The sequence below is a fragment of the Sorex fumeus genome, unplaced genomic scaffold, assembly GCF_029834395.1.
Source record: "Sorex fumeus unplaced genomic scaffold, SorFum_2.1 ptg000009l, whole genome shotgun sequence".
NCBI classification, from domain to species: Eukaryota; Metazoa; Chordata; class Mammalia; order Eulipotyphla; family Soricidae; genus Sorex; species Sorex fumeus.
The window spans coordinates 25,815,277-25,835,245 of NW_026606066.1; the positions used below are offsets into that span (position 1 = coordinate 25,815,277).

The window sequence follows — 19,969 nt, forward strand, 5'->3', positions numbered from 1 at the left end:
CTGGTTTTCTCGTGGGGGTCATCTCCTCAAGACCTCCGTGCTCCCTCTGCCCCTCTTCTCTGCAGAATCTTACCCTCCTCATTTAAGAAGCAGAATTCTCCTTTCTCCCAGGCTTTAGTGCAGGGTGTTGGTTGGGGGAGTGGAGAAGAAGCTAGCTGCCTCTTAGCGGTAAGAGGGGCACACGCTGTGTTGCTGTGTGTGTGTGTGGTGTGTGTAATTTTATTGAGGCATTGTGATGTATGACACTGTTCATAGTAGTGTTTCATGCACACAGCGTTCCGGTACCACATCTTCTTCCCTCCTTCTTCTAATGTCCCCAGGGTCCCCTCCCTTTCCCTTCCCCCTACCCCTGCCCCAAACTCAGTTCAGCAGACCAGCTCTCCAGTTCCATTGCCTTTGGTCTGTTGTTGCTCCTTTACTGTGTTTCTTTATATCCTGTTAGATCTTCCCTGGTGGGACAGTTCTTCAGTACCAGATCTCTCACTGTCCAATATTCCTGATTTTCCAAAAGCTACTTGAGACATGCTGGTCCCTGGGGCTGCCTTCTCGTAGATTCTGGCGAATGCTCATCGCTGAGAACTCAGGAATGACTTTGACCATCGATGACCTCAGAGGTTTTCCCTGCACCTTTGTCAATGATCAAGTGAGTGTAGTTAAGCAGAACCCAATTCTTCCGAAGGGTGAGCAGCTTTGTCTCCTGAAGAAAAGAGCAACACCTGGGCCAGAGAGACAGCCCTGTGAGCACCTGTTTTGCATGAGGGAGGCCTCCATGGGTTTGATTCCTGGCACTGCATTATCCTCCCAGCTCTGCTGGGAGCAACCCACCCTCAAGTACAAAACTGGAAGCAATTTCCAAGCACCACCAGGATTGTTTCCCAAATAAATAAATAATTAAAAGTAGCTAGTCTGGGGGCACTGAGTCTGCAACACAGACACTGGGGTGAGACGGACCTCTGCTCTAGTCCCAGTTCTAGTTATTGGCCACAGAAACTCCATCTCTACTCAACCTGGGAGTCACAGAGATAGAACAACAAGTAAGATGTTTGCCTGGCCTGCGGATGACCCAGGTTCGATCCTTGGCATCCCATATGCTTCCCTGAGTACCCCCAGGAGTGATTCCTGAGCACAGAGCCAGAAGTAAGGCCTGCATGTGTAGCCCATAACCCAAAAATTAATAAATTAAAACAAAACTAATTACAAAACCGAAGAAATATACAAGGGTGCATGAGTGGGCAGTAGGGGAAAGGGCCTGACCTGGGCTTGCTCTTGCCTTTAGAGCAGCCTCTCTTGGTTGGATTCTCACTGATGTTACCATTCCCTCTCCTGTCTCACCTCACCAGATAGACACAGAAACACAGCCCTGGGCTCTCTCACTCACAGCTGCTGTGGTGACATTCTCAAATGAAACTGCATGGTGGGTTTGGAGGTTTGGAGTCAGAACAGCTTTAAAAATCATGGTGAATAAATTAAAAAATAAATTAGAAAATAAAGGCATTTCCCGTGCAAGCCCAGGAAAATTTGGATGGAAATACACAAGCAGAGAGAAAAGAGCAGGCACGCTGGCCCTGGGAATGGTCTACATGACAGTCGAAGCCACAATTCCCCCAAGACCTGCCTCCCTATCCCACCGGCCCTCCATGGCACTGCCAGGCACCAATGCAGAGCTTAGAGCCCAGGAGCTTGCTGACCTGAATGGAGGGTTCCTTTCCAGGAGAAACTGTTATTCTTCTAGGCAACTGCAAGAAATGATGAAATCAGGCAACTTGCTGCAGCCTGGAAACTGAAACTGGAAGAGATACATTTGAGTAAAGTAAGCCAGAAGAAAAAGACAAACACAGAATGATCTCATTTATCAGTGGTATATAGAATATTGGGTGAAGAAATGTAGTAAAAGGGGAATGCCAAGATCATCCTTTATAGAGAAGAACAGAGAAGGAAAGAAATCAAGGGGGATGGCATGGAATATAATATGAAGTAGTGTTGAATAGGTATCAGGGCTTCAGTTATACTGGTGATCTGGGTGAGTGGGATAGCAATATATTCAAAACACAGACTCAGAAAACTGAAAACATGAGTTCTAAGCTGAAGTCACTGAAACTTTACAATGTGACTATCAAGTTGATAGGTGGGGATGGGCAGGGGTTGGGGTGGGAGAGCATATGGGAACATTGGTGGAAGGAAGTTGACACTGATGGTGGGATTGGGGTTGAAATATTATGTGTCTAAAACTCAGCTATAAATAACTGTAAGTCGCAGTTTTTTTCATTTAAAAACATGGGGGGAAAGGAGAAAAACTGGTATTCCTCCCACATAAAACTTACTCTGCATCCACCCTGTGTATGCTCCTTCTGAGTTTTGTTAAAATAAAGGGCATGTCTTTTTCTCAAAGCTTACATCCTTGACTTGAGCCCAAACGTAAAACACTGAAGGTTCTGAAAATGATATTTTCAAGAGATTTAAGTAGCTTTTTGCTTCTGAAAGTGGTACTAAGATAATCTTGCTTAAAAGATAACCTTTTACACATTTTAATGTTTTTAATGCACAGCGGTAGGGCGATTGCCTTGTGCGCAGCTGGCCCGGCTGAGCCGGCTTCGATTCCTCCACCCCTTTCAGAGAGCCTATCAAGCTACTGAGAGTATCTCGCATGCACGGCAAAGCCTGGAAGCAACCCGTGACGTATTTAATATGCCAAACACAGTAACAAGTCTCACGATGGAGACGTTACTGGGCGCGCTCAAGCAAATTCATGAACAACGGGAGGACAGTTCTACAGCGCAATGCTCTTTAAGTGTTGAAAATCAAAGGAAATGCTCTGCTTGAATCCGGATGCCAGGGCTGGAGCAATAGCACAGCAAGTAGGGCATTTGCCTTACACGCAGCCAACATGGCCAACTCGAGTTCGATTCCTCCGCCCCTCTCGGAGAGCCCAGCAAGCTGCCGAGAGTATTTCACCCGCACGGCAAAAGCCTGGCATGCTACCCGTGACATATTCGATATGCCATGCTACCCGTGATGTATTTGATATGCCAAACACAGTAACAAGTCTCGCAATGTTACTGGGCCCGCTCGAGCAAATCGATGAACAACGGGAGGACCGTGACCGTGAATCCGGATGCCAAATATATTTGGACTGTTACATGGAACCCAAAAAGATAAGTTACAGCTACATAGGGGGCTAATTAATCTAGGGAGGACTTATTAGCATTTTATTGAAACATTGCCTTTTCTACAGAAACAAACAGAAAGATAAGTTCTTAAAAGACTTCAGTGCTTAAAGGAAAGTGATCTTTAAGCATAGGAATCTTCTTGGCCCCCAACTCTCAGAAACTTCTGCAAAGAAAAGTAGACTTTTTCTTCTGTAGGAAGGAAAAAGTCACCTTTGAGGCTTGCTAGCCCTGCATCTATCTACTCTAGACCACAAATTCCAGCATCTTTTTCTTTCAAGATAGGAAGACATGGGTTTCTACTATTATTTTTCATTGAGCTTACACAATTCAGATCTATAACCAGCTACATGTATAAACCTTCCAGGTAAGGTGAGGAGGTGAGATAAATGAGGACAAGAGCTCATGATTCAGAAATAAAGAACGTGTTTTAGTGACCCATCTCCTGGGCCCTCATGCTCTGCCCTCGTACGTTGGAACATTTTCACCCAAACATCACAAAATTCTATCTGCTTTAAGGAGGTGGTACAACTATTGGGAGTCTGAGAACTTCTGTTCTCTCTTACATCAAAAAATCTAAAAGAGCAGGAGTTGTTTCAGGGCAAAATCCAGATCTGACTAAATCTACTACTGAATTGGACCAAACTGGAATTTTTTGATCTATGCTGCTTGTAAACAGTATGTGTTAAGAGACTGTAATGCTGCTTGGCACCTGTACTCTCTCGTGATAGCAAGTAGGGTGGGGAAAAAGTCTGCTAAATGCCAACACAGTGATGAAAATGTTGAAGTGAGTTCAATGACATTTCAGTCATTCCAAATAAATCTGTCTCTGCTTTTCTAGAACTTAGTGTCTTCTTCTCCAACCTATTGATAAATATAATATTAAAGGTAGAAAAACCAAGGACTAGAGAGATAATACAGCAAACAGTGTGCTTGGCAGCTACATGGGCACGATCGCTGAAAGTGCATATGGTTCCCTGAGTACCATTAGGAGTGATCCCTGAGTGCAGAGTTAGGAGTAAGCCCTGAGCACCTCCAGATGTGGTAAAAAAATCTAAATAAAATAAAATAAAAATAAATTTAAATAAAACAAATAAAAGCAGAAAAATCCACCTGAAATTTATTATTGTCATATGGAGATATATGTTCATTCAGGTCTATGTCTATTTTGGTATGTAAAGTATTTTATGTTGACTTTTATTTCCTTCATTGTGTTTTCAATACGTGTTAGAGGAATTGTAGTTTATTTTCAATGGTATGGATTTTATTTGAAAAAATTATTTTGAATAAAATATAATAATCTCTGTATTACTTTCCTGTGACATCTATAACAAATGACCAGAAGTGTGGTGGCTTAAAACAACATGCATGACTATCTATTCATGAGCTTGTAATGCTATTGTTTAGATGTCTGGAATAGAACTGGGCTTGTGGGTAAAATTCAAGTTGTTGGCAGGCCAGTTCCTTTGGAGGGTCCAGGAAAGATTATATATTGTTTTTACCTTTACCATGAACTGTTGGGTTTCCTTGGCTCTTGGATCTTTCCATCTCAAAAGTCAACAACAACAACAAAATAGTCTGAGTCACAATAACATGGATATTTCTCTAGTTTTAACTTTTTGTCTCCCTCTTCCATGTTTAAATATATTTCAAAATTGCATTGGCTTCCCCTGGAAACATCAGTATTATACCTGTAGAATTCCTTAACTACATCCACAAAGACCCTTTGTCCCTAGTTATTCTTACGTATTTTTGAGTTCTGGCAACAAATATGTGGGCATCTTTGAGAGCATGCAATTCTTTACACTCCAATCTCATACACAAACTCCCACCTTCTCTTACCTTCTAGAAATTTTATATATATATATGTGTGTGTGTGTATATATATATATATATATATATATATATATATATATATTGCTTTTTGGGTCACACCTGGTGATGCACAGGGGTTACTCCTGGCTCTGCACTCAGGAATTACCCCTGGCGGTGCTCAGGGGACCATATGGGAAGCTGGGAATTGAACCCGGGTCAGCCGCATGCAAGGCAAATATACACACATATGTATATTATATCAATGGCCTTATTACAACCTTTCAGTGAATATATTCTTCCCCTCCATTTGGTAATGTCATTATCAAACATTTCAAAGAAATGGAGGTTTCCATCAGAATAGGAAACTCTACTGTCTGGTCGGTTGTTTCCCTGAGAGTCCAAATTAGCATCTGAAGAATATGGGTAATGTCAGGAGCTTTATGTCGGTCCTAGAACTGATAGTCACAGAATCCTGGAACACTGTAAATAAACCATGTTGCAATTAGAGAGAAGCTACATGACTGCCTCTGTGGGTTCTAGTAACTTGAGTGGGTAAAACCAAAAAACATCATTTTAAAATTAAAGCTTTCTTCCTAAAACTACAAATTTCAGTGGGGAGGGGGCGTCTTAACTACATGAAAAAAGGAAAACTATCTCATTTCCATTCTAAATCAAGACTCATTCCTATCCCTTAGATAGGTCATTTTAATCTCTGCTCATATTTATCTTGTTTTTCCCTTCTCTCAGCTCTGATGTTTGTTATGCTTTGAGTAGATATTGATTTCCTTCTCATTAAGCTTGCAAACATCTAATCACTCCTATTTGGTTTTTCGTTTTTAATAATTTATATTTAAATTTTGGCAAATTAAGTGGTCTAATTTTGCCCTTTGAATGCTTATGCATTCAAGTTCCTTAGATAGATTTATCTGATTTATCTCTTTTTTTTAAATTCTATTTTGAGTTCTATAAAAATGAATGCTTATTATTATTCCCCAACCCATAATTTTCTTTAGTGAATTTTTTGTTTAATTTTCTTTTGCTTTAACATTTTATTTTTCAGACACCTCTCATTGAAACTCACGTTCCTCTTCGTCCTGCTAACACCATTACCAAGGTAATGGGATGTAGGGGGTTTATGAGCCTTCAGAGTTAGCATCTTAAGTATCCCCTGCAAGTGGTCCATGTGTCAGATCTTCACATTAGGAAAACTTGGATACATTTTCTAGAGACAAAAAAAATACTCAGTTCTTGTTCTCTGCATATTATAGTGACAAATCACTCAAGTGAACAATATAAATGTATGAGTGATTTGTATTTTTCAAGTCTGATTCAAATTGAAAAGTGATCTAAGTATTATTCACTTTGTTTCCCATCTAAAACTCCCTTTTATCTTTCCTTCTTTCACCTGATTCAAATACAGGTCCCATCAGAGAAGATTCTTAGAGCTGGAAAAATTTTACGAAATGCCATTCTCTCTCGAGCACCTCACATGATAAGAGATAGAAAATACCACCTAAAGACCTACAGGTATGTGTGCTAACTCAAAAGGCTGTTTCAACTCAGATTCATGTTTGATGAAATTGAAACATACATTTCCCTGTTTTTCCACCCAAGGGGCAGCACCTTTTATAATACTACTGTTTCTAGAAAATCTAAAGTTTAATCTTGGATTCTTGCTTCATTTTAATTAGCCCTAAGATTCCCAGGAGTCACTCCTAAACTACTTTACATGGAAATTGCTTTAGTTGTGCTAAAGAAGGGAAATTGTTTCTCTATTTCTGTCAGTACCTTTTAGATCACCATATTTAGGTGACACTGAGCATTTGTACTTGAACCCCTGCGTCAGGCCACTTTTCAAATATCTTATTTCATCTTCACCACAAACCTACAAGGTATGTGTATAGCTATTTTTCAGACAACAGAATTGAGGTACGGAGATATTAATTGTTTTCCTTGTCTAAGTCACAACTCTGTTGTATGACTGAGTCAGAATATAAGCCAAATGTAGTAGATTTCCAAGCCCAAGTGCCCTTTTCATTTCTTCCGTCTCTCATTCATCCATTCACATGTTTATTAAGGTCCTACTGGGCTCCAGGCACATTTATGTTCCAAGTTCTAAAGACAGGGCCATGAATAAAACATCACTGCCCTTTACAGAATTCATTTTTTAATGTAGGGCTTCATGGTAGCATGCATGATAGGATGTTTCCTACTTTCATCATATAGTAAGAAACTCAGCTCAGTGTCACATCTATAATCACAGAGAGAAAAAGACATTAGTTTTCTTCTGAGCCAATAGAGACTGGTGCAGAGTCTGGAATAACCTCTGGGATAACTGGACCATGGTAGGTTAACTATGGGTTCATGTCTAATCTTTAACTGCTGATGTTATCAGTCCAACATGTGCTGAGGAACTAGAATGACCTGTATCAGGCCTTTTTACTCTGCCTGGTCCATGGCTCAGACTCCCAGTCCATTTTTGACACTCAGGCAGACTTGTTCTCTGATTTAACCTAGACATGATCTCAGAGCACATCATACTTGACATGAGTCAAAACCCATTTGATTCACATGAACCAAATTCATAACACACACTGAAAAGCCCAAAGACAAATTTTTAATTCCCATGCAGAACAGATGTCTGTCCAGTGGCTATTATTTATGGAAAGAATCTGAAAATTTGTACCTGGTTCACCCTAGAGCAAATCTCAAGATAAACCATTTTGTCAGAGACAAATGTGGAAAAACATTATCACCAGATTTTCTTCCTTTTTGGTTCACTTTTTCTGCAACTAACACTCTTTCTGCTTGCATCTGTCAATGCAATTTTCACGAAATCAAAATGGAGAGTTTCCTTGTTATATTTAGATTGGCCTTTTCTTGATAGAATTTTGAAAGTGGGATTGAATTTGTTGTTTATTCTTATCAAGTTGTCCTTTCCTCTTTTGACACATTCCATCTCTTACATTATTCATGTAACCTTATTCATGTTGATATTGATTCTCACTGGTTTCTATTATATCTGGTTTCTATAATGTCTGCAAGTTTTTACCAACATTGTGATCCCCATATACTGCTAAATTTTAAAGGAAGTGAAGATGGGTTTTAAGTATGTATCATATTCCTAGAGAGGATTTAACATTTTTATTCAATAAGTGGATCTCAGATTCTCATATGGCTGAAAGACCTTTCATTTAAAAAAATATGTTCTTTTCCTTTATTGAAGATGTGATTATGCTTTCCCAAGTGTTGACTTACTTTAGGGAAATTCCATTTTAATGTCATCTTTGGTGACAAATAATGAAAACTAGATGCCAGAAGCCATAATCTCTTTCCTATTTCGTAGTACAGAGATTTGAAACTCCTGTAATATAGGTATTATGTCTGTTCCGCACCCTATGACACCAAGTAATGATGTGTTGGTGTGGTAATGACCCAGACATTCAGCTGGAATCCAGAAACATGATTTCTTTTTCTGGCAGTGCTGTTTGGGTTCCTTGTCCCAGATTTTGTTTCCTGATTCTCTGCTCACCCTCCTATACCTTATCCCATATATTATTACAGTATTAAGGATTTGAAATCTTTCTAGATGAAGTATTACACCAGTGATAACACTCCTGCAAGCTTACACTTAAGTCTAAAGCAACCGGAGATTGTTAGTGGAGAGGAAGTCCAGCAGTTCCATCACTTATAAGAAGCACCATGGGGTGTCTTTGTTTCCTTTTCTATCCATGATATTCTGATGCCCCCACACAAAGGTCCAGGTGACCAGAAGTCATCTCAGTGCCAAGTGCTCATTTTAGTAAAAGTAGTCATTGGATTATTGACTACCACATGGAACTCATTGTTTTTTTAGAATGTAATAAGGCTTTCCCCATAAGCAGATTCTTGAATTAGAACTTCTGACAGGTTATTTATTTAGTTGAGAATGAATATTATATGACAACTCTTTACTCATTAGCACGCTAATGTGTGGGTATAGGCATGTAAGAAGGGAAAGCTAATGACCTCAGTACATCTTCCTGTCTAATATTCTTGGGTCAGACTTCAATCAGGACATCCTAGGAGCTTGGAGAGATTTTAGAATTTCTATTATTTTTGGAACTGGAAATAACCTAGAGCCCCTCCCACTCCGCATTTTTTATTGCGTCCTTCTTTCTTTTATACACGAAAAAACTGAGGCCCAGAGACTAGGAACAATACAGCCCAAGTCATATGACTAATAAATCCCAGTCTCAAAGTAACAGAACACAGGGACTGTTCTCCACTTTAATGAAAGAGGAGCTCCCTGGCTGGATCTGGGCTCAGTGCGTGTCCCAGAAGCAGCAGCATCCTTAGCATGGGAGGGGAGGTCACCAGTGACTCACACCCAGCTGTATGCAGTCTGCCACTCCCTCCCTGTCTCCATTTCCCTTGAGATTCATCCTTCAGACTTTGTGTTTCCACTTCCTCTCTTAAACTGTCCTGCCCAGACACCTGCCTTCTTTCTCCGCCCTTCTGAAGGGTTCAATATTGCCTGGTGAGTGTGTATTGAATTATATGTTTCCTAACTAAGGCATACAGTTTTCCGGTCCTGACCAGCTCACTACAGAGAGGTATCTGAAGGATGAATGCGTGACTCTTCAGACAGCCAGAAAGCATTTGGAGCTCTTCTGTTGACAGACAGGCTTCCCAGACGTGCTAATGCTCATTACATGGAACTTTTTCTCTAAAGGGATTTGCATCGTTAATTGCTTGTTTCTCCCAACACCCCTCTGAGAAAGAGCAGTAGTATTACTTGAAAATATAAAGTGCTATATAATTTTGCACTTCTGCAGCACCTTTCATGGAGCACCTCTGAGTGCCTCACAAGCATTAACTCATTCCACAGAAGGCTCTTGTGAAGGCAGTCAGAATTCTTGCTCTGCCTTCATTTTTCTGTGAGGTTTTTTCCCCCCAGTAACTTCTGAGGAGACAGTTCGTAGCCCTGTGATCTGTTTGTCAGATAAACACCCTTTGGGGCCACCGTTCCATCTCCCTGAGTGTCACCGCAGCTAATGAATGCTATTGCATTTAGGCCGCCTTGCTGAGAAAGTTCTCTGATGAACTGAGTGATTTTATTCCTCAGCTTTGCAGGAATAGGTGGAGAATATGAGGCCCTACCACAAAGGTGCATGGCTGGTGGTGAGATCTCTTTGGTGGAAGGACAGACTCTCAGCTCTTTGGAAAGGTCTCTTTTCAAAAGCCATCTGCTGTTCTTTGTCTCCAAGGGAGTGACTCCCCTCTTTTCTGCATCCCACCTCCTTTCAGACAATGCTGCGTGGGAACCGAGCTGGTGGACTGGATGATGCAGCAGACCCCATGTGTTCATTCGCGTACTCAAGCAGTGGGCATGTGGCAGGTGCTGGTGGAAGACAGTGTTCTCAATCATGGTAAGAGGAGCCGCTGCCCCCAGAAAGAACCCCAAGAAAGGTTCAGTATATTTCCCCAGGTCAGTTGTTGTCAGACTCCTGGATAGGCAAGTAAGAATTAAGATCCATTGTGGGGCCCAGAGAGCTAGCCTCTTCATTGAGCAGTATAAATAGAGTTGAGTGAAGGCTGTTGATAGCCGTGTTCCACTGTCGTACCTCCCTAACTTGGGAAAATGTATGAAAGGAAAATGAAATTGCAACTCGAGCGCATCAGTTCCAATTATGTTTATTAGTTTGCATTCACGGTTCATTGATAGTGTGATTATTACACTCTGAGCATCACATAGCAATCCTGAGACAGGGACAGGAAAAAGAGCCGTGAAACACAGAACTGGGCGGATGACAGCAGAGAAAGTAACAAATTCAGAAGCTGCCTTTGCACTCTGGCACCATCCAGGAGAACCAGTTTGTGTGCCCATCAGATGACTATATTGAAACTCCAAGATTTGCTCTGCATTTGCTCCTCTCCTATCTGCAGGGGCTAGTACTGAGCAGAGCAACTGCTCAAGACCAGCAGGTAACTGTGGTTGAATTGCTTGTACCATTGGGTTTAAGACCCATTTTCCAAGTTGACCAACTATCAAATCCATTCATTTAGTCTAGCATCACATGAAAGCTAAAGCTGATCTTGTCAGAGTTGCTCAGATGGTGAAGTTGCTCAGATGGTCTGTGAAATGCCAGGGACTCTCACTCAAGTGCACAGTCTGATTGAGTGAGTCTGCGATAAGGGCAGAGTCCCGAGCACTGCTGCTGTCCCATGGCCCTCCTTTCAAGCAACAGAGATCTATAGCTTCTCTTTATCTTTCCACACTCCATCCTGAAAGGAATCTATAACCTTGGAGGCATGACAGGGGCTAGGGATATTGCTCAAATGACAGAACAGATGCCTAGCCCGTCCATCCCCAGCACCTCATGCCACCCCACCATGAGCACATCTGGGCATAGCCTTGGTGTCCCCTAAGCACCACCAGGAGGAGAAACATACCAGGTGTGGCCTCTTTTTTTTTAAAAGCTATGAGATATATCAACGAGGGATTTTTAACTGTCCCATTGATGGCCTGGTCTTTTTCTTTATATCTACCTATTTATTTATTTTTGATTTGGATGCTACCCAGCAGTACTCAGGACTTACTCCTTGCACTACATTTAGGGATCACTCTGGCATGTTCAGAGGAAAATATGGGGTGCCTGAGATCAAACCCAGGTAAGCAGCATGCAAGGCAAACAACTTACCTGCTAAAATATCTCTCTAGTTTTGAATCTCTTTCTTTTATAGGAATTACCTGGGGTGAGGGGGAGAATTTGTCATAATCAGAACTGAAAGGAAATCACCCTAAAACTCTTCAATGACTATATGACAATTTTGTCCAACTATTTTTTTCTCTTTGGTTTTGAGGCCACAGTGGTAGTGCTCAAGGCTTTCTCTTGGCTCTGGGCTCAGGGATCACTCCTGGCAGAGCTCAGGACCATATATGGTGCTGGGTATTTGACCCACGTCAGCGGAATACAAGGCAAAAGAGCCCTACCCACTGTACCATCTCTCTGTCCCCCTGTTGCATTTTTAAGCATATGGAGACATTTTCACAAGAGCACTCATAGAAAAGCTTGAATTCTGATCCTCCCCACATTTTCAGTCTAAATTTTCAGTCTGCATTTCCAAAACCTTTTCTGGAGCCTGATCTGGAAATTGATCAGTTTCCTATTTGATGCAGGCTAGAAAATAATGTCCCCAGGGACAGCACTCTCCCTCTTTTTTATTTTTTTGCCAAAGCACTCATCTCCTAGAAGCTGGCAGGTTCTCCTCAGAGAGTCCCAGGGCTGTGGGAGGGCAAGGGTGAGGAACCCGTCACAGCACAGCCCTGGGCGAGGCCCCTAGAAAGCTGGGAGTTGCCCAGCCCGGGCACTACTTGTTTGTGTCCATGGGTCCGTAAGAGCAAAGAGTTCCCAGTGCCACATTCTGCTCCATGTTCCCCACAGTGGACCAGGAGCACTACTTCCAAGACAAATATTTATTCTATCGATTTCTGGATGACGAGCACGAGGATGCCCCTTTGCCTACTGAAGAGGAGAAAAAGGAGTGTGATGAGGAGCTCCAGGACACTCTGCTGCTGCTGTCCCAGATGGGCCCCGATGCCCACATGCGTATGATCCTCCGAAAGCCGTGAGTACTGGGGTGAGGGGAGTGGCGCTCCCCTAGGGTGGTGGGACCATGCCACGCATATGTGCACACATGTATCGGGGCACAAGCTCCGGCCTTCATCAGGTGCCCAAGAAGCCACTCAGAAGAGGTGGCAGGGCAGCTTCGGTTTCTTTTTCACGTTGTCTTTTTTATTTTAAGCCAGAAAAAAACCACACATTTCCCATTTGCATTAATCGAAACATTTCTTTAGCTGTTGGCTCAGGCTATCATATCAAAGTCCACCTGTAAAACAACCTTTGTTCAGGGATAAACAGAAAGGTCTATGTTCCTCTGCCAGCCTGACACTGCCCTTTCTGCAGAATGCCACAGGGCAGAGGCCCTCGTGCCTAGCTCTCATGCTTCCCCTCTGCGCTCATTCGTTCACTGTCCCAACTCCAACTCTCCGCCCCCATTCAGGACCAGCTGCTCTTAGGGCTCTCTCCGTCCGTCTGTCTGTCTCTCACTGTCTGTCTCTTCTCTCTCTCTCTCTCTCTCTCTCTCTCTCTCTCTCTCTCTCTCTCTCTCTCTGTCTCCCTCTGTCTCTCTGTCTCTGTCTCTCTGTCTTTGTCTGTTTGTCTCTGTCTGTCTGTCTCTCTCTTTCTCTTTCTCTCTCTCTCTAAATAAATGTCACTGCTTTCTGAAGCCCTAGAGACTTGCCATGGCCCGGGAGACGTGCTCTCTCTTCCATCTCAGCTGAGCCCTGCCCGACCATGGTGAGCCCGTCAGCTGGGTGGAACCCCAGAAGAGCATCAGAGAATGGCTTTGGCAAGCCAGGCTGGATTGAGCTCCTCTTCTCTCCAGGACCCTCCACCCAGTTCTCGGCCTGGCTCAATCTCAGGGAAACCTTTTCCATCAGGGTCCACTTGGCCCACGGTTCTGACACCACCACTTACACTTTTTCCTCTGGAAAGGAAGTTGCCCTCCACCCTGCAGCTAGTGCCAGCAGTAGCTCTCAGTTCTGAGTCACTGGTTTGCCCAGCCTTCATTTATTAATGGGTTCTGACGTTAAAAAATAATGTTAAAAAACGTTAAACTTTACATCAGTGAAGTGTCCATTGGGCACTTTCCAAGAGTGAAGTGTCCCTTGACATAACATCCCCAATGTCTGCCACTCCTGTCACCTAGTGTGTTCCTTTATTCCCATCTCTGAGGTCTCCCAACATCCCACCCTGCTTCTCCATGCTACAGGATCCTTTCCACAGATCTCACGTCCCCTTCATCAGAAACTTTTGCTTGTGTCTTACGATCCTACACTAGGTTCTCAGAGCCCTTCCCTGTCCCAGCTGATGCAACTTATTAACTCTAGAGTCATGATTTTCCATTATTTTTTGGTCTCAGCATCTATTCTTCCAACAAAAATTTTACTGGAAAATCTAAAGTATCAAAGAGAAAAGACACAGCATCTCTCATTTAAACACATAAAGCATCCAAGAAACCTATGTGGTCAAAAGATACTGTATCCTGATAGAGACAGCATTGAATTTGTATAGTGCTTTGGGTAGTATTGCCATTTTGATAATGTTAATCTTCCCTATCCATGAACAGGGGATATGTCTCCATTTCCTAGTGTCCTCTTTAATTTCTTGAAGTAGTTTTCCTTGTATAGGTCCTTCACCTCTATGGTTAAGCTGATTCTGAGGTACTTGATTTTCTGAGGTACTATTGTGAAAGGGATTGTTTTCTTTTATGTCTATTTCTTCTCTTTTGTTATTTGTATATAAGAAAGCCATGGACTTTTTGGTGTTGATTTTGTAGCCTGCCACTTTACTAAACCAACCTATTGTTTCTAGGAGCTTTTCTGTAGAATCTTTAAGGTTTTCTAAGCATAATATCATATCGTCTGCAAATAGTGATTGTTTGACCTCTTTCTTTCCTATCTGTATTCCCTTGATAACTTTCTCTTGCCTAACTGCAATGGCCAGGACTTCCAGTACTATATTGAATAGGAGTGGCAAAAGTGGGCAACCTTGTCTTGTGCCCAATCTTAGAGGAAAGGCTTTTAGTTTTTCCCCATTGAGAATGATACTTGCCGTGGGCTTGTGGTAGATGGCTTTGACTATATTGAGGAAAGTTCCTTCAATGCCTATTTTGCTGAGAGTTTTCATCATAAACGGGTGCTGGATCTTGTCAAAAGCTTTCTCTGCATCTATTGATATGATCATATGGTTTTTATCTTTTCTTTTGTTGATATGATGGATTATGTTGATCGATTTCTGAATGTTAAACCATCCATGCATCCCTGGGATGAATCCTACTTGGTCATGGTGTATGATCTTTTTGATGAGTCGTTGGATTCTATTTGCTAATAGTTTGTTGAGGATCTTTGCATCTGTGTTCATCAGGGATATTGGTCTGTAATTCTCTTTTTGTGGTATCTCTGTCTACTTTCGGTATCAGGGTGATATTTGCTTCATAGAAACTGTTCGGGAGTTTTTTTGATACTTCAATTTTGTGGAAAAGCTTAAAGAGGTTTGGGAGTAAGTCCTCTTTAAAGATTTAGAAGAATTCACTAGTGAATCCATCTGGGCCAGGACTTTTGTGCTTGAGGAGACTTTTTTTTTACCGTTTCAATTTCCTTGATGGTTATAGGTCTGTTTAGTTAAGCCTTTGGACATTTTTCAAAGAAATAGACAAAACGCTCCTGAAATTCATGTGGAACAATAAACCGCCACGAATAGCTAAAACAATCCGTGGGAAAAAGAAGATGGGTGGCATCACCCTCCCCCACTTCAAACTGTACTACAAAGCAGTAGTAATTAAGACAGCATAGTACTGGGCTAGAAACAGACCTGCAGACCAATGGAACAGAGTTGAATATTCTGTCACAGACCCCCAAATATATGGCCACTTAATTTTTGACAAAAGAGCAAGACGTGAAGTGGAACAAGGAAAGCCTCTTCAACAAGTGGTGCTTGGAAAACTGGATAGCTACCTGCAAAAAAATAAACTCTTACCTCTGTCTAATGACAGGCACAAAAGTCAGATCAAAGTAGATTAAAGACCTCAATATCAGACATGAATCCATAAGGTACATAGAGGAAAAGGTAGGCAGAACTCTCCACAACATTAAAGCTAAAAACATCTTTAAAGTTGAAACAGCATTGACCATGCAAGTGGAAGCAAGCATAAACAAATGGGACTACATTAAACTAAGAGGCTTCTGCACTTCAAAAGAAACAGTGACCAACTTACAGAAAGAATATTTACCCAATACCCATCTGATAAGGGATTAATATCCAGGATATCTCTGTAAAGACTGGAGTGATAGCACAGCAGTAGGGCATTTGCCTTGCATGCAGCCAGCTTGGCTGAGCCGGGTTGGATTACTCTGGCCCTCTCAGAGAGCCCGGCAAGCTACTGAGAGTATCTCGCCCACATGGCAAAGCCTGGCAAGCTACCTGTGACGTATTCAATGTGCCAAACACAGTAACAACAAGTCTCACAATGGAGACGTTACTGGGCCCGCTCGAGCAAATCAATTAACAATGGGAGGACAGTGACAGAGACATCCAGGATATACAAGACACTAGTAGAATTGTACAAGAAAAAACCTCCAATCCCATAAAAAAAAATGGGGAGGAGAAATGAACAGGTTTCCTAAAAAAAGAAATACAAATGGCCAAAAGGCAAATGAAAACATGCTCCACATCACTAGCCATCAAGGAGATGCGAATCAAAACAACAATGAGATATCATCTCACACCACAGAGACTGGCACACATTCAAAAGAACAAAAGCAACCAGTGTGGCGTGGATGTGGGGGAAAAGGGACACTCTTTCACTGTGGTGGGAATGCCCACTAATCCAGCCTTTCTGGAAAACAATATGAATAGTCCTTCAAAAACTAGAAATTGAGCTTCCAGGATGACCCCGCAATACCACTTCTGGGAATATATCCTGAGGATGCAAAAAAGCACAGAAGAAATGACATCTTTACCTATATGTTCATTGCAGCACTGTTCACAATAGCCAAAATCTGGAAACAACCCAAGTGCCCTAGAACAGATGACTGGTTAAAGAAGCTTTGGTACATCTACACAGTGGAATACTATGCAGCTGTCAGGAGAGATGAAGTCATGAACTTTGCTTATAAATGGATAGACATGGAGAGTATCATGCTAAGTGAAATGAGTCAAAAAGAGAGGGACAGACATAGAGGACTGCACTCATTTGTGGAGTATAAAACAACATAACATGAGGCTGACACCTAAGGATAGTAGATACATGGGACAGATAGGTTGCTCCATAGCTGGAAGCCTGCCTCATGAGTAAAGGGGAGAAGGCAGCTGGAATAGAGAGGGGGTCACTAAGAAAAAGATGACTGGAGGAATCGGTTGGGATGGGAGATGTGTGCAGAAAGTGGATAAAGGACCAAACATGATAACCTCTCAGTGTCTCTGTTGCAAACCATAATGCCCAAAAGTAGAGAGAGATTATGGGGAATCATGTCTGCCATGGAGGCAGAGGGAGGGTGGGAAAGGGGGGTATACCGGGGATATTGATGGTGGGAAATGTGCACTGGTTGAGGGATGGTTGTTTGATCATTGTGTGATTGTAACCCAAACATGAAAGCTTATAACTATCTCACGGTGATTCAATAAAATTTAAAAAAAAAAAAAGATGGTGATTATGCTGCCTGAGCCCATGTGCTGTTTGTGCCCACGTGGCCGAGCACAACATGTGGTGCCCAAGCACCTGTGTCATCCGCATCTCCCCTCTGGAGATGTGTACTTTCATGCTTTCGTGTCTAATGCTAGGATGTATGTAGGGGCTCTCTCTGCCCTTGGAGAAGCCCGTGTTCTCTCAAGTACATTACTCTCTCACTCTCTCCCCCTCCACACCTTAAAAAATCCTCCAAATAAAATCTATTTATTAAAAAAAAATTAAAAAATTAAAAAAGAAAAGGTGCTGTATCTGCCCTGAAGGATCTCTGGGGAAGATGCCCGTGAGGTACAAGAGAATCCCCAAGTCCCAGGGTACTCAGTGAACATCATCCTTGCAAACCTGCTTTCCTTCCAGTCTGGCAAACTCTTCTCTCTCTTCCTGTGTCTCACTTCCTCACTTCCTGCTATCGCCCTTTTGCTCTTCTCTTGCTGTCACCTTCAGTCTTGCCCACGCTATCTGCTGGTCCAGAATCTGAGGTAGAACAGCCCCCAGAGGGGCATTTGGAAATGTGTGCAACTGCTTCACTTGTCAGTGCCTGATGGATCATGTTTCTGGTCATTCAGTGCCTGAGTAGGACCACGGGAGATCAAGCACAAACCAATATCTAGAACACTATGGAATAAGGTATTATCCTGAAAATAACTTCCGAGCTGAGAAGTATTGCTGGAAAATGTGTTTCTTCAAGGAAAAGACATATCTTATTTTGCTTCATTCAGTCGGTGATCTCTTCCTTTCAAATATTGATAGAATTTCTGTTTTGCTCTAGAGACTATAGTGGTTACTAAGCCTGCAGCATCTTCTTTCTGGAACTTTCTATCTAGTGTAGGGGACAAGCTTTAAACAATGAGTTGTGCAGAAATCACTAGCTGCAAAGGAAAGTTAGTGGGACACAAGAAGGAAGTGGGAAGGAGATTTAGGCTGATGTGAAAGGTACAAAAAGGCTGTAGAGTACCTCTTATCCTTCCAAGTAGACAATCAATAAACCTTTGCTGAGTGAATGAAGGAAGGAGTATATAGAGCCAGCTAATATTCCTTTAACTCTTTGTTGCTTCAAGGGAGGCAGAAATGGCCATTTGATTCACAAAGATTTTTGAGGATCTAACGAAAGGCTTAAGAAAGTAATGAAGTGGTTCCTGCCTTTGGAGAGTTTGTAATCCAATGAGAGAGGCATTCCCAAATTAGATTCAGATGCAAGGAACATTTATTGAGTGCCTGCTGTGTGCCAGACACCATGCTAGGGGCATTTATACTAATTGTTTGATTCACCCTCACAAAAGCCTGAGAGCTGGTTTCATGAGTCTCTCTTGGAAATAGGAACTTGTGTTTGCACTGTTCTTTTTCCTTCTAAACTGCACTGAATTGCATGATCCCTCACAGCCCTAAGAATAAACTTACAATATGAAGATAAACTGGTTATGTACTTGTTTTGTCAGGCTTCTAAGAGACATTGTTCTGGATGCCCCTGAGATTTTCCCATATCCTCAGGTTTTGTGGAAAGCATAAACATTGGAAATGGCCTAGCAGGTATCTTTTGGTTCTCTTAGATTTTCTCTCTACTGTAATGATAACTTCCACAAGATGGAGAAGTGAGGAATAAGGCATCTTAATTTTTGAAAACTGTCTTTCATGTCACAACACACACACACACACACAGAGGTTTTCTTTTATTGCTGGAGATTTTGCTTTACTGTAGGTGGGCAGAAAATAAGCTTAGTTGATCAAGAATTAAGAGTTGCCAGTATCACAACTTGTCAACTTGTCTTTGAAGAGACCAGCTGAGATCTTTGCTCTTGGAAACTTGAGGGCACGTTCAAAGGTCTTGGAAATGTTGATTTTTTTTAACTGCCCAAACTGCCAAGTCATTAAGAAATGTAGAGACAGGAGATGCATTGGCACCATATCGACCGGGGCAGGACCCCCCAATCTTTTAACTCCGCACAGCTGCATTTTATAATAGTCACCATTGCCAGAGAGGTTGCAGAACTCTGATAATTACTGGGAAAGAAATAACACAATATTCTTTGATGAGAAGATTACTTTGAGAATTTGATTGTATAATGAAGATGTTGCTTTGAAAGGTATTTCCTATTGTTCCGAATCTGAGACTCGCTAGCAAAAAAAAAAAAGTGTCACTTGTTTTGACAGGCTACTTAGAAAAATTCTCTGTTTATTACATTAACTGCGGCATTTTAACTGTCAAACTATGAAAGAATGTTCTGTAGTTTAAAAAACAGAATAGAGCTTCAGGGGAAATTTTTTGGCACACTCTTGTTGCTATTGGTATTGAAAAAAAAAACATACATTCTGAATGTGAAATTAGCTTTTTATGTGGTGGCAGGAAGAGTGACTCACAATGCCCAGCCTGGTTACGCAGGTCTGCACCTGCATGGCACTGGGGGGCAAGCACTATAGAATGGTGACAGCTTGTCGGCACTGTTGTCGCTGCTTCCAGACAGGGCCATCAGACCTAAAATGAGCTCTCAGAGCCCATTGTTTTGATTTCACTTTGTTTATAAGTCTAAAGACAAGAGGTTACCCTGTAGCGAATGGATATCATGGAGACTCTTCTCTTTAGGAAGGTGCCATGTGACTGCCTCTGAGTGGGTGCTTTGGAAGAGGAGCAGGAATAGAGATGCCCCTTGACCAGGTTAGCAGCAGAGTAAATACCTGAAGCCAGCTGGTTACACGGTGGCCAC

At 42.1% G+C, this 19,969-nt stretch overlaps 1 protein-coding gene across 3 annotated transcripts in view; it reads left to right on the forward strand.

The window, feature by feature from the left end:
* The window catches only part of RAPGEF4 (Rap guanine nucleotide exchange factor 4), a 336,825-nt gene that overhangs the window by 230,133 nt on the left and 86,723 nt on the right, over nt 1-19,969 (forward strand). The window contains exons 7-10 of one of the 3 annotated variants that reach the window (XM_056110137.1): nt 6,040-6,093; nt 6,400-6,506; nt 10,269-10,390; nt 12,407-12,590. In XM_056110137.1, coding sequence (XP_055966112.1) covers nt 6,040-6,093; nt 6,400-6,506; nt 10,269-10,390; nt 12,407-12,590 — 467 coding nt within the window. Of the gene's footprint in view, nt 1-6,039; nt 6,094-6,399; nt 6,507-10,268; nt 10,391-12,406; nt 12,595-19,969 lie in introns of those variants that run through there. The other 2 variants (XM_056110139.1, XM_056110136.1) reach the window with 2 other exon arrangements.